At 41.8% G+C, this 15,676-nt stretch overlaps 1 protein-coding gene across 1 annotated transcript in view; it reads right to left on the bottom strand.

The window, feature by feature from the left end:
* Positions 1 to 1,906: 1,906 nt before the first annotated feature.
* Positions 1,907 to 15,676, bottom strand: part of LOC117462598 (collectin-12-like) — a 54,899-nt gene continuing 41,129 nt past the window's right edge. The window contains 12 exon segments of the mRNA XM_034104871.2: positions 1,907 to 4,883; positions 8,706 to 8,827; positions 11,927 to 12,080; positions 12,215 to 12,269; positions 12,394 to 12,481; positions 12,726 to 12,814; positions 13,599 to 13,693; positions 13,844 to 14,039; positions 14,263 to 14,353; positions 14,858 to 15,004; positions 15,100 to 15,195; positions 15,372 to 15,447. Coding sequence (XP_033960762.1) covers positions 4,697 to 4,883; positions 8,706 to 8,827; positions 11,927 to 12,080; positions 12,215 to 12,269; positions 12,394 to 12,481; positions 12,726 to 12,814; positions 13,599 to 13,693; positions 13,844 to 14,039; positions 14,263 to 14,353; positions 14,858 to 15,004; positions 15,100 to 15,195; positions 15,372 to 15,447 — 1,396 coding nt within the window. The 3' untranslated portion in view covers positions 1,907 to 4,696.

Raw genomic sequence — 15,676 nt, 5'->3', positions numbered from 1 at the left:
GTGATGACTTTCAAAGAGAAAAGCAAGCACACTCGGAATAAAGTATTATTATTATTTTTTTTAAATGTTTTCGGTCTGTTTCCGGTATTTGTTAATGACGGTGTGTTCTGAGATGTGAGACTGGAATTGCACAGGGGGGAAATAACGTAGGCTATCTTTAGATGCGGATTTTGTTAAACTAATATGTTTGCGCTGTGGACCAACAATATACATTGACGGGGAAGGGGGTAGCAATAAAGATAACACCATTAAACAGTTACACAACATAACAGAAATAATATCGATAGCAGCGTCCCTAGCAACCACCTTGGTAACAATGAAAACGTCGCGATTTCCTGAAGTAATCTTCGTAATAACTAGCAAACTAAAGATCATGTACATCCACTGCACACATAATCTGAAATAAGAACTCATATTTCTCGCATCAAATGACATCAAAACGCATTTTAATGGCCAAACTAATTTTAAAATAGGCATTTTCCACCGAGAGTAAAATGAAGTTCGGCCATGTTTTCTTTTTCTGCAGGGAGAAATTTGAAGATCACGTGACATAGACGCCAGCCATCGGAATGAATGGTGAACAAAATGGGGTTTGTCAAACAGAGCACATGGTGTAGTCCAAACGATAGCTGGGGATTCTGGGTAGTGTAGTGTCTTCTGCCATCCTTTACTCAGAAAAAATATTTGTTTCTCCGAATCGAAGGGGAAAAATACAAAAGCATTGCACACAATTTAAACCAATCAATGTTGTGTAATTAACAAGGATAATCTGGTGTTTTTTAGTCGATGAGTAGTGCAGATATCACTGTAAAATCAATCGACAGTAAGAGGAATACTTACTTCCGGGTGTACAATTCTCCGTTATCCAATGGGAATGCCTTTTGCCAAATTGGAATACTTACTTCCGGGTGTACAATTCTCCGTTATCCAATGGGAATGCCTTTTGCCAAATTGCCTTTAAGGGCAGCCGACATAAACGAATGCCGTGCTTCCATGAGCGTCAAATCCCGACGCAGATGGGAATACATTGCAATCAGTTGAAGGCCATTTGCGTCCCTTTATGACGCTGAAGGAGCCTAGGAGCGTCACAATTGGACGCCACGGACACTGACCAAACGTCGCTATTGGACGCTTAGGGAGTGAGAGTGTGTTGCTTTAGCCGCTAAACAAAGCTGTCTTTCTGTCTTTCGTTGGGGACACTTAACATCTCTTCCCTTGACCGACCGACCGACCGACCGACCGACCGACCGACCGACACGACCGACCACACACACACACACACACACACACACACACACACACACACACACACACACACACACACACACACACACACACACACACCACACACACACACACACACACACACACACACACACACACACACACACACACACACACACACACACACACACACACACACACACACACACACACACACACACACACACACACACACCTTTAACAGGTTTAACAAAAAGGTAGAATGTATAGCAGGACCGTTTAACTGCACTTGTTTTAGATAAAAGTACAAGATAAATTAAGTGTATATTTTAACTGTCCAAACATCAATGAAAGTGCTCCATAGTACTGTATTGCAAGATAAGCAAACAACCCCAAAATGGTCATGATTTGATCAAAATGTTGCAAAACTCTGATTGGCGGCAACACCTGTTCTCCTGGATTGCCTACTTCACACAAGTGAGAAAAGCTACAAATTCATACTTAAAGCTCTTCGAAACTCCCAAAGGAAATATTGTTCATATTGTGAAATGGAACAAGCATGCATAACAATGTCTCCTTTAAAATGTCTCAGTAGTGAAACAGTTTAAGAAGCAAATCAAACAAAAACACATTTTACGAATCCATTAAGTGCTTTGAAAACAAGAGATCAAGGCTGTTCATATTATTCTGTACATTTGGCCTGGTTTTATTGTGAATACCAATTCATAAGTATGGTTCAAATAATACATACAAACAGCAGGATACAAGATTAGACTGAACCTTTACAATAAGTGTGTTTAAAACTTAAAAGCAGGCGGCATCTCAATCCTGTGCAGGTCACACCGGGGCTGCAGTGCAACAACATGTTAGATTTGGATAGTATGAGGGGAATTACTGGCTCCTGTCCCAGAATAGCTGCTACCTTTTCATAGATCTGATATATTCAGCCCGCTTTGACTCAACAGATTAACACTACTCCACTCTTTAGTTGAAGGCAGCAAAAGAAAGACATCTTGTCTTTCAAATCAACTTTAGGAATGCTAACATCTGAAAAGTTCTCGAGAATTGAATGGCCTCCCAGGTACCAGAGCTTAATTTGGGCGGTGTTATATATTCTTAAAAGGTGGCACAGGGGAGGCAAGGAGGAGCAAAGTATCTCAGATAAATTTAAATGACACACAAATCAGATCAGCACACATTTGTCCTGACTGCATAATAACTCCTTCATGTAGCATCATTCAATATTAAACAACAGATAAATAATATTCCCGTTTCTTCAACTTCTTGCAATCCAGTCAGTGTTTGAAAAACTTCCCAAAGACTTTAAACAGGTAAAGTCATGGAAGAGTTTGGTATGAGAACTACATTAGATCCACAGGTGTCACTGTAACGGAGCTCCTTAGAGAAACACGTGTTGACGGTGCTTTCTAGAATCATAAATCCTTATTTCGGTTCTCTTTCAGGTAGAATTTGTTTTAGTGTTAGACAGCTTCGAGAAAGGGTTTGAAATGCAATGGGGGAGGTACGATCAGTTTTTTTTCACATTACCATTTGACCCTACAGTACATTAAGCATGTATCAAACACTGAGAGAAATGTCCATGTTCTCATGTGAGCGATTTAAATATACAACTAAGTTAGACAGAATATCACATTCCACTTTTCTCTGAATACATACATCCTGAACGGCTTCTCCATTTAAAATAGCATAACAATAATCAAAACATAAATTAAAATGCACTACAAAAAAAACATAGTATTCATTTTTTAACACTGACTAAAGAGATGCTTTAAAGACACTGGGGCTGTTCGGAGAGGTCGCCCCTTAGTGGCCGTTAGCACAGCGCCTGAATGGAGATGGAGCAAACCCACAACTAGGACGTAGCGCTGCTCATTCTGAAAAGGAAAACTCTGCAGTTTGATGAAAAGGGCGAATTATGTTGAGAAAATACAAATATCTTGTTTTCTGGCGGATTTTACTTTGTTCCTTTTGGCTTTTACACCTTCAGTTCAGCGGGGAGATCCTGACTGCAGAGTTCACCTTTAAGGCTGAGAGAATCACTCGGCGCTGTGCTAACATCCCGACCGACAATGAACTCGTCACGTGGCGTCACTACGAGTTTGGTACAGTATATACAGGAGTCATGTGCATGCTTAAATTCCTCCGGTTTCTTCTTCCCTCCAAAATAACAAAGTGGCTTCAGTTTTCAGTACTTCTAAAAGTTGACGACATATACAGAATGTAGTAACCTAACGTTTGCAGCATCGCTAAAAATCCTTTTTCTGAAAAAAAAGAAAGTGAAAGTAAGTCGACGCCCCTTTTTTTGTGTGACACGATTAGCACTGTGGGTGCTTTAAGTGTGTGAGAAGTTAGTGTGTCAGTGACGTTCAATTATAACACTGCTGAGGATGTGTGGACCACCTGGTGCAACTGTGTGTGTGTGTGTGTGTGTGTGTGTGTGTGTGTGTGTGTGTGTGTGTGTGTGTGTGTTATGCTGTACACCTGCCTGTAGTGTGTATGTAGCTCCAGTGTGCATCTTGAAAGGTGGTGAGAAGGAATGCCCGTGTGTATTTCACACTTGATCAAATAGTAATCGCAGAAATATTGTCTTTTTGTTGAAACGGCTGCAGGAACACTTTCTATCTCAGAGCATTTTTGTTAACACTTTATATTAAAGGAATGTTACTTGTTACCAATTTTCAAGGAAGTTTCTATGAGCAAACTGGACTTTGATACTAAATAAAAAAGGTTAAATACTGTACATAATAACATATCAATCCACTTCCAATTAAAATAAGCGTAACCTACAGCGTTTTGAAATCATTACACAGTCGGTTTGCTGAACATGCAAAAATATATACAGTTGGGAAAATAAAGTTTGCAATGATATAGGACTAATGAATGAATGAATATTTACTTCTTAGCTTTTCATTAGGGCAACTAAATAAATGTTGTATCACTTCCTCTTTTATTGGTACCAAATATGTTCCAACCCATAAAATAAAGCATTACCGCAATGTTCCCATAGTCCTATTGTTACAAGGAAGCAATAGATGCAGGGTTTGTATATAAAAATGGAGAATGCAAATATTGATATCAGGTCTAGATTTAGAAGTGATCAATTTGAGTGATGAACAAATCCTAAAAGAAAGTGCAACTAAAGATAAAAGTGCAACTGGAGGCTCCTCTGAGTCTTCACCTCCGAGTCATGTAAAGATACGGAGAAGAGTGAAACATCCTTAAATAAAAGAACACACAGTGTGTTTCTGTGATCACTCTTACACCTGGACTGAGAAGTGTAACAGTATATTTACCTGCCAGATAAAAGCACACAGAGTGCCCAATGATAGCTTTAGTCTACTCTTAAATGATTCCATGATAAAACAAATCTAAGTGTAACATAAGAGATGATGCACGGCTGCAGGTGTGGTGCATGTGTTTGCATGGGAGGGTAACGGGGATCTGAGGGGCCCTATAGCAGGGCTTTCTCTGAGGAAGGGGCTATGCTCTGGCCGGAGGCGTTGCTGTAGTTTGGCGTCTGCATCATGCAGGGGCCCGGGGCCCCCCCTGCACTCTGGTAGGCCTGCATGTCTGCAGGGGCCATGCTGCCTGGAGCTGCAGCGTAGACTGGCGGCTGGCCCATGTACATATGAACATCACTATGAAGAAGAGTGAAGCAACATTACATTTAACACCACAGTAAGTTGTAATCATTAAATAGTTGGTGAAAAGTACAATTCCTAATGCATTTAAAACATATTATTATTACAGGGCAACCCTGTCTCCTAAAAATGACGTTCCCACAGAACTAAACTGCATTCTGAATTACGTTTAGCAAGAAATGTATTTTCTCCCACGTTACGTTCGTTATGAACGTATCTCAAATACGTTTATTTTCTACATATCTTCTAGAAACATATTTTCTTCCAAGTTACGTTTCTTGTGAACGTATCTTAAATACGTTTATTTTCTACATATCTTTGCCATTTATTGTCTTGCTTATAATAATGATAATAGTTATTTATAAATATCATTTTAGAGCACACATTTGAAATCAGTAGGTGAGGCTGTAATTTCGCCAGCTGTTACTCTCATGAGTGAGGCAGAAAATAATAGTTTTTAACATGCCAAAAAAGCTGCTGTGTCGTTTATTGCACTTCAAACATTAAAACAAATCCAGTTACCTGTTTCTGTACTTCCTCTAAGAAGAAAGGACAGTAACAGAAGATCTCTGTGACGCCAGATGTGGTGTTGTTAATGCGATATGATATCCGAAAAACATTTCAGTTTAGGATGGCCGAAGACACTACACTACCCATAATCCCCAGCTATCGTTTGGGACTACAGTCCCGTTGACAAACCCCGTGATTAATCTTCAAGCTCTGGGATTGGATGTTGGAGTGGCAGTGCGCCAAGGTTACACCGAGCGCCAAGCTCTTTGAAATGGAACGAAACCACGGCAGACTATTCAAAACTGGACTCGAACGCCCCCCAGAAGTACACATGCTGGCTATTGTGTTTCGCCACATGTTCTCTATGGCACGTCTCTACTGGGAGTTGTAGTTTTAAAAGACGTTTTCATTTTTCCAAAAATTAGAAGTTGACAGTATTAAACTATAGCCCTGGAGGTTTAGGCGATAGGAAACACATTGGTGTGTACACATTTAAAACATGTAATTACTACATGGGTGAAAATCGCTTGTATCCATAATGGGCAGCATTAATATATATTCTACTCCACTACAATTCAGAGGTTAACCTGGTATTTTTACTCCACTACATTTACTTTAGTAACTCTGCAGATTCTGATTAATGATGTGAAATATAAACAACCTTTAAAGCAGACTTTAGTTACACCTGAGTAAAATTCAGGGAAAGGTGATTGTCAAGTGCCAACAATCAGGAGATATATTTGATAGTTGGTGCTTGAGAAGACTAAACATTTATCTGCAGATCTCTATAAAGTATATTAATTACTCGTTATTCTCTACTAATAGTTCATTAAAAACTGTATATAATTGTTATTTTGCACATCCCTATCAAGATTTCAAGATTTTCGAAGGTTTATTGACATCATATACACAACCACAGTGTAGTTATGCAATGAATGAAACACTTGGGTCACAGGTTCCTCAACAGTGCATTACAAGACATCTATCAATATGTGTGTACCTCCACCATTAAACTGTCATATTCTGCACATTTCTTATTCTATCTACATACATAAGAGTATAATTAATGCGTATAATATCAGTTAAATTAAGAGCTTCAACATAGTTAACATTGCAGGAAAGCAATACATTAGACGTTAAGTACTTTGTCAGGCTTAATATTTATCTGTAGATAGATACCCCCAAAGCTTTTTTCTTAAAAGAAGACTTTAACCTAAAGTATTCTTTAATGTGTTAATAAAGGTTAATTAGTTTGTCTGTTTTGCACATCCTCATATTAATATCTGTGTACATCGTGCACTAAACTGTTTTACTGTAGAGATCACTTACAGTATCTTCTTGATTTTTTTATATTCTATACTTCTATCATTGACCTTCTACTTTCCCCCTATGAAAGTATGTACTCTTAATATTGTTTTCATCAAATAACATTATTCAACAAAAATAACATTATTCAACAAAAATAATTCAATAACGTGCTTTAACCACTAGGCGGTGCACACAAGGTACACACAGCATACTAATAATAACTTTGTATTATTAGTGTAGGACACTTATGTATAACATCTGAAGATGTGTAGTTTTATTCATGTTTTTACATAATTTTACAGGATATTGCTATACTATCTCATGTTTTACTTCTACATTAATATCTGATTTGTAAAACATCACAGACAGAAAGCCATATCCGTCATTTAATGGTCAGCTATTGAAATTGTGATTCCATAGATGTGTCTCCCATCACCCAAATTCCCTGACTATTCTCTCAACTCAGTATTTACATTCTTATATTCAAAGAAAATCAGTAATATCTTACAAGTCTTTTTCTATCAGATGTGCACCGTTATGGTGTAAATGTAACCTATCTACCAATTGGATCAAATATAAAAGTCAGCCGAATTAGTGTTGATACTGCAAGGAGACGTATTTTGTGAAAAGAAATGCAAGGTGTTAATTAATTGTTGATATATTTATGATCCACGTTACATATTCAGTTTTGGCAGCAGTTCTCCTGTTTGTCTAGAAGTCTTCTCATCAGGGCTCAATAAATAAAGAACTACAGCAAATGTGTAATATTTAATGCAGCCGAACCGTGTATTACAATGCCGTTATGTGATGACTTCCAAAGAGAAAAGCAAGAACACTCGGAATAAAGTATTATTATTTATTTTTTTAAACGTTTTCGGATAACATATCACATTAACATCATATCCCAACATGCATTGCGGCTAAACATCCAATCAACAAGCTTCAAGCTGAGGATCTTGGGTAATCTGTTCAGTGGGTTTGTGTGTATCCTCAAAATGTCCCTTATAGGCCTACGTCTGTTTCCGGTGACTTTATTTACGGCTAAAAAGCCCAAGATTATAGAATTAAACGAATAAATAAAAACAAGGATAATTGTGTGTTATTGTTGAGTAAATAAGGAAAAAAGGATTTTCAAAAATACATATTTCAGTATTTCTTTTCCTCACAGACGGAAAAAAAAGTCCGACATTATACGATTTAAAATAAAAACATAAAACACTGGCATGTAATTTACGTTAGAATAAATAGAATGGTTTTGAATAATAGATGAGAGTAAAATCTACGTCACTTTACAGCCCCGCCCACTTTTGGGGAAACCAACGCTGTCATTTGAACGGCGATCAAACCTGAAGCCACAGAGATCTTCTGTTACTGTCCTTTCTTCTTAGAGGAAGTACAGAAACACGTAACTCTGGATTTGTTTTAATGTTTGAGGTGCAATAAACGACACAGCAGCTTTTTTGGCATGTTAAAAACTATTATTTTCTGCCTCGCTCATGAGAGTAACAGCTGGCGAAATTACAGCCTCGCCTACTGATTTCAAATGTGTGCTCTAAAATGATATTTATAAATGACTATTATCATTATTATAAGCAAGACAATAAATGGCAAAGATATGTAGAAAATAAACGTATTTAAGATACGTTCATAACAAAGGTAACGTGGGAGAAAATATGCTTCTAGAAGATATGTAGAAAATAAACGTATTTGAGATACGTTCATAACGAACGTAACGTGGGAGAGAATACGTTTCTAGCTAAACATAATTGAGAATGCAGTTTAGTTCTGTGGGAACGTAATTTTTAGGAGATAGGGTTGTACAGGGCATACACAATAGAATTAAGTGGTGTTAAAAATAGAATATCTACAAATCAGAAAAATAGAGAAACAATAATAATAATGTATAGGAACCAGTTAACAGATTAAGGATACATTGGCATATCACATCAAGTAATTGGAAATGGTTTGTGTTGCCTCATACAGAATGAGGAGGATGCTCACCTGGGGGCCGGCTGTCCAGGAATAGGGGGGCCTGCTGGGAGCTGCTCCATAGGAACAGAGTAACCCTGCACCGCGGGGCCGCTCATGGCGTAAGAACCTGATGCAGGCTGACCTGGGTACACCTGGGGAGAATGTTAACACGAGAGTAAGTCTAAAACCAACCCTTTTTAAACCAGTAGGGTGGTAACCTGATGTGAGAGGGATGGTAACCTGATGTGAGAGAGACGGTAACCTGATGTGAGAGAGACGGTAACCTGATGTGAGAGAGGTGGTAACCTGATGTGAGAGGGATGGTAACCTGATGTGAGAGGGATGGTAACCTGATGTGAGAGGGATGGTAACCTGATGTGAGAGGGATGGTAACCTGATGTGAGAGGGGCGGTAACCTGATGTGAGAGAGATGGTAACCTGATGTGAGAGGGACGGTAACCTGATGTGAGAGGGACGGTAACCTGATGTGAGAGGGACGGTAACCTGATGTGAGAGGGACGGTAACCTGATGTGAGAGGGATGGTAACCTGATGTGAGAGAGACGGTAACCTGATGTGAGAGAGATGGTAACCTGATGTGAGAGGGACGGTAACCTGATGTGAGAGGGATGGTAACCTGATGTGAGAGAGATGGTAACCTGATGTGAGAGGGATGGTAACCTGATGTGAGAGGGACGGTAACCTGATATGAGAGGGATGGTAACCTGATGTGAGAGGGACGGTAACCTGATGTGAGAGAGACGGTAACCTGATGTGAGAGAGACGGTAACCTGATGTGAGAGGGACGGTAACCTGATGTGAGAGAGACGGTAACCTGATGTGAGAGGGGTGGTAACCTGACGTGAGAGGGGTGGTAACCTGACGTGAGATGGATGGTAACCTGATGTGAGATGGATGGTAACCTGATGTGAGAGGGATGGTAACCTGATGTGAGAGAGACGGTAACCTGATGTGAGAGGGACGGTAACCTGATGTGAGAGAGACGGTAACCTGATGTGAGAGGGACGGTAACCTGATGTCAGAGGGGTGGTAACCTGATGTCAGAGGGATGGTAACCTGATATCAGAGGGGTGGTAACCTGATGTGAGAGAGACAGTAACCTGATATCAGAGGGGTGGTAACCTGATGTGAGAGGGGCGGTAACCTGATGTGAGAGGGGCGGTAGCCTGATGTGAGAGGGATGGTAACCTGATGTGAGAGAGACGGTAACCTGATGTGAGAGAGGTGGTAACCTGATGTGAGAGGGGTGGTAACCTGATGTGAGAGGGGTGGTAACCTGACGTGAGAGGGGTGGTAACCTGACGTGAGATGGATGGTAACCTGATGTGAGAGGGATGGTAACCTGATGTGAGAGGGATGGTAACCTGATGTGAGAGAGACGGTAACCTGATGTGAGAGGGATGGTAACCTGATGTGAGAGAGACGGTAACCTGATGTGAGAGGGACGGTAACCTGATGTGAGAGGGATGGTAACCTGATGTCAGAGGGGTGGTAACCTGATGTGAGAGGGATGGTAACCTGATGTGAGAGGGGTGGTAACCTGATGTGAGAGGGATGGTAACCTGATATCAGAGGGGTGGTAACCTGATGTGAGAGAGACAGTAACCTGATATCAGAGGGGTGGTAACCTGATGTGAGAGGGGCGGTAGCCTGATGTGAGAGGGATGGTAACCTGATGTGAGAGGGATGGTAACCTGATGTGAGAGGGGCGGTAACCTGATGTGAGAGGGATGGTAACCTGATGTGAGAGGGGCGGTAGCCTGATGTGAGAGGGATGGTAACCTGATGTGAGAGGGATGGTAACCTGATGTGAGAGGGGCGGTAGCCTGATGTGAGAGGGATGGTAACCTGATGTGAGAGGGGCGGTAACCTGATGTCAGAGGGGCGGTAACCTGATGTGAGAGGGATGGTAACCTGATGTGAGAGGGACGGTAACCTGATGTCAGAGGGGCGGTAACCTGATGTGAGAGGGGTGGTAACCTGATGTGAGAGGGGCGGTAGCCTGATGTGAGAAGGATGGTAACCTGATGTGAGAGGGATGGTAACCTGATGTGAGAGGGATGGTAACCTGATGTCAGAGGGGCGGTAACCTGATGTCAGAGGGGCGGTAACCTGATGTCAGAGGGGTGGTAACCTGATGTGAGAGAGGTGGTAACCTGATGTGAGAGGGACGGTAACCTGATGTGAGAGGGACGGTAACCTGATGTGAGAGAGACGGTAATCTGATGTGAGAGAGACGGTAACCTGATGTGAGAGAGATGGTAACCTGATGTGAGAGGGATGGTAACCTGATGTCAGAGGGGTGGTAACCTGATGTGAGAGGGGTGGTAACCTGATGTCAGAGGGATGGTAACCTGATGTCAGAGGGATGGTAACCTGATGTCAGAGGGGTGGTAACCTGATATCAGAGGGGTGGTAACCTGATGTGAGAGGGGTGGTAACCTGATGTGAGAGGGATGGTAACCTGATGTCAGAGGGATGGTAACCTGATGTCAGAGGGGTGGTAACTTGATATCAGAGGGGTGGTAACCTGATGTGAGAGGGGTGGTAACCTGATGTGAGAGGGATGGTAACCTGATATCAGAGGGTTGGTAACCTGATTTGAGAGGGATGGTAACCTGATGTGAGAGGGGCGGTAACCTGATGTGAGAGGGATGGTAACCTGATGTGAGAGGGGCGGTAACCTGATGTGAGAGGGACGGTAACCTGATGTGAGAGGGATGGTAACCTGATGTGAGAGGGATGGTAACCTGATGTGAGAGGGATGGTAACCTGATGTGAGAGGGGTGGTAACCTGATGTGAGAGGGATGGTAACCTGATGTGAGCGGGATGGTAACCTGATGTGAGCGGGATGGTAACCTGATGTGAGCGGGATGGTAACCTGATGTGAGAGGGATGGTAACCTGATGTGAGAGAGATGGTAACCTGATGTGAGAGGGATGGTAACCTGATGTGAGAGAGATGGTAACCTGATGTGAGAGGGATGGTAACCTGATGTGAGAGGGATGGTAACCTGATGTGAGATGGATGGTAACCTGATGTGAGAGGGATGGTAACCTGATGTGAGAGGGATGGTAACCTGATGTGAGAGGGATGGTAACCTGATGTGAGAGGGATGGTAACCTGATGTGAGATGGATGGTAACCTGATGTGAGAGAGATGGTAACCTGATGTGAGAGGGATGGTAACCTGATGTGAGAGGGATGGTAACCTGATGTGAGAGACGGTACCTGCTGCGCTGCGTTGCCCGGCTGCTGCACGTAGTACTGTTGGCTCTGGAGCTTGGCGTACATGGCGTAAACCGGATCGTCATTCATTATCTTGGCGTACAGAGACAATGCCTCCATCACCTTCACATTCAGCTCCGACAGCTCCGAGTGCTTCCTGATGAGACAAACCCCAAACACAAGAAAACTATATCAGCTGAATATTCATGACATGGGTAATCCACATAGGTCAGTGCTATATGTTTTCATCTTATTCTGTAGTTTACTGTGTGTCACTTCTGTACATTGTACCTGTCTATATCATCCAACTTCTGGTCGATGAGCGGTCCCATTTGATTGCAGGCACCTAATGAAAAATACAAAAGCAGTTGCCAATTTAAAAATAACACACCTTTACATAAAATAACAGATTAGCTTCTGCAAACTGATATGCATGTTGGCCTCCCTTGCGTTCCCTAAATCCAGTGTACCTTCCAGCTGTAGTAGCTCCACGCTGTCCGACTGGTTGTCTGTGGGATCGGCACTCTGGATCATCTGCAGCAGCTGGTCCATTTTGTCCTGAAAGATTTCAACAAAAATTCCTCTGATGACCCTTTTAATGTGATGAGTCCATCTTTCATCCGGGTAAGAAACAAACAAGTTCACCTCTTAACATCTTATCTATGTTAATCTGTGATTTATACCAGCAGGTGACAAATTCAATTAAATCCTATTTTGGTACAAAACTCTTAATTGCTGCTACAGTGGATCTCAATGAGGCAGGAAAAGCTTAGTGAGCAGCATACCATGTTCACACACTTACTTCGTCTATAAACACAGACTCCTGCTCGGGCTCTATGGTCTCCACCTGGATTTCCTCACTGAACTGGACAGACTTCTTCTCCGTCTTCACTGTAGATGTCCATGTAACAGCGAAAACGGCAGCAGCAAAACAATGCAACAGTAGCATCAGTAAAACGTATATAAGAGGGCAGGATGCGCTAAATGGACACTCAGTTACAGTCCAGTACCAGCACAAAAGATTGTTCCAGATATTAAAAAGGAAAATACAAATGTTAATCTGACACACACTATGGATAAATTGTCTTGAACTGTCATGTTCACAATTGTATAATTACTGTTTTTCAACCTGCTTTAACAAGAAGTAGCGACACAACACACTCATTGTTATAGGATGTGATCATGATTGCAACATAGAAGGCAGCATGTGGAGAGGTTGCTAACAGTTCAGCACGTAGAAAACAACATCAGATTCTCTATCAATATGGCAGAAACTGAGAGTTGTTGCATCACAATCAGACTCCACAATGTTATCCCAGCAACACTGGCTTGACTTCTCAGAAATACAGACAGTGTTTTACTGCATCACACAGCACCACCTGGCCACTTTCTGTCTGTAACATGTAGAGATTGATCTTTGCATTGTTTTACCAGCAGTGTGCTAGAGATGAAGTATTTCCCACTATAAGATCAATAAAGCAATATAGCTCATGGACTCAGAAGTGCTATCATAGTGTGTGTGTGTGTGTGTGTGTGTGTGTGTGTGTGTGTGTGTGTGTGTGTGTGTGTGTGTGTGTGTGTGTGTGTGTGTGTGTGTGTGTGTGTGTGTGTGTGTGTGTGTGTGTGTGTGTGTGTGTGTGTGTGTGTGTGTGTGTGTGTGTGTGTGTGTACTCACTCATCTCTGGCTCTGCAGTGAGGTCGGCAGTGACAAAGTTAGAGGGGAACAAACCCACTCCCTGGTACGTTTCCCCTTTCCACCAGTTGGGGTCACTGAAACAAGAAAATCAGATACCATTCAAAAAAATAATCTGATTTAATGTGTGTCTTCTCTCTGCTGCATGTAGATGTCAAGTTCAAGATTCAACAGATTAGATACAAAATATTTGTTTAGGGTTAAGTTGTAACAGCGTTATAATTCACCTGTCGTCCAGGATGGTGATGATTTCTCCTGACTTGAAGGTGAGCTCGTTGTCCTCAGCGGCCTCAAAGTCGTAGATGGCGCGGACTTTCCTGCCGTCAGACTTGTGTGAGGAGAGCAGGCCGGAGGTGTTCGGGTAGAGGTTCGACAGCGAGGTCTGCGACTGTGGACGCTGCTCCTTCAGTGACAGCTCGATAGCTGCACACAGAACACACAGATGTGGGAAATCACAGGTTTACCCTTGAAAGTCCTTACATATTCCTGAATATCTGCAATGCATTAACACCAGTTTAAACAGTGATTAATAATGCAAATACAGAACTTAAAGAATTTCTATGCATGTGTTTTAAGGATAACACCTCTTCAAATACATTTAAATAAGCATTTCTTTCTTCTGATAATCAGCTATAGGCCTCCTTACCTTTGGCCAAGTCGTCTTCTTCTTTCTTTTTTGTTGAGGTGGAGGGATCCTTTGCCACTAAAGCAGGGCTTGCTTTTGCTTGCTCTGCAGCCTGTGGAAGAATAATAATGTCTCATTGTTCAAAGGCAAAATGTATTCCTTTGGATGCGTGCTTACGATCTGGTTCCTAGTTGCTTTGTTTTTTCTAAGTGTCGGCCCACAAATGTCCCAAACACATCAAAACCAGACACGGCAGTAAGTCTGCAGGTTTAGACACGACACACATCTATTAATTCACAACTGATCATTGAGAGGGATTCATAATAAGTCAATTCATTGTGTTTTAGGGAAATCCTACTCATTGTACCTTTAACTTCAAAATCCCAACATTTAATTTCTATAAATTGTGACATCATTTTTGGGAATTTATTAGGAAATGTAAAGTGCAAGAAAATAGCTCAGCCGCTAAACAAAATGGAGATATCTTAGTCGTATAATATGGCTTTTAACTACTAGCCCACTAAGATGGACATAATTACAACAATTGATAGATTTGATCTCAAATAGAGTACGCAATAAAAACCAACAACCTGTCTTTCGCACCCCTCTCACCTACCTGGGACCCGACGGCTGGGAAAGTGACTCCTTGCTCGCGTAGATTCTTGATCATAGCTGAGATGAGGCTGAGTTGGGGATCGTTGCGGAAGTCCTCGGCCCACTCCACCATCAGGGCTTTCAGCTTCTCACACACTTTGGGGTGGCCCTGGGGACATCCGTAAAAAAGGCACAGCATGAAACTGGATGCAACATGACCTAATTACAAAGAGTAGAAACTAATACATTGCCATCATCACACACCTTATTTAAGACGTTACTGACTTCACTGGCAAACTCTCTGGAGCACACCTCCAAATGGAATATCTTCCCACAGTTTGAGACACAAGCACCAAGGAGCTGTGAGGACAAACAACCTTTTCATCCAGAGCAACAAGTGACAAACATCAACTGATATTAGAAAACAGCTAGTTACAACACAAGCTCATATCTCAGTTAAGATTGGTTAGGGTTAGATAAAAAAGGAGACTATGTGATTCTCCCAAGAACCAAATGATATTATATAATGTGCTCACAGTCAAGGCCTGCATGGCCACATGAGGGTCCTTGTGATTCACTCTTCTCATAATAGAGCGGAGACATTCTTTGGGCCTGCAACAGAATGGTAAAAAAGGTTAATTGTTTGGCAAGGACGAAAAAACTATGCTTGCAGCCATGGGCGTAATTTCCACTGGGGACAGGGGGGACATGTCCCCCCCACTTTTCAAAAAAAAAATTGTGTCCCCCCCCACTTTTCAAATGTGTTTTTTTTTTACGCAAGCGGTCATCGTCACAGAGGAGCACACAGCGTCTGTGTGTGTGTGTGTGTGTGTGTGGCACG

This window comes from Pseudochaenichthys georgianus, chromosome 17 (assembly GCF_902827115.2).
Source record: "Pseudochaenichthys georgianus chromosome 17, fPseGeo1.2, whole genome shotgun sequence".
Classification (NCBI taxonomy): Eukaryota; Metazoa; Chordata; class Actinopteri; order Perciformes; family Channichthyidae; genus Pseudochaenichthys; species Pseudochaenichthys georgianus.
This window is presented reverse-complemented; position numbering and strand designations above follow the sequence as displayed.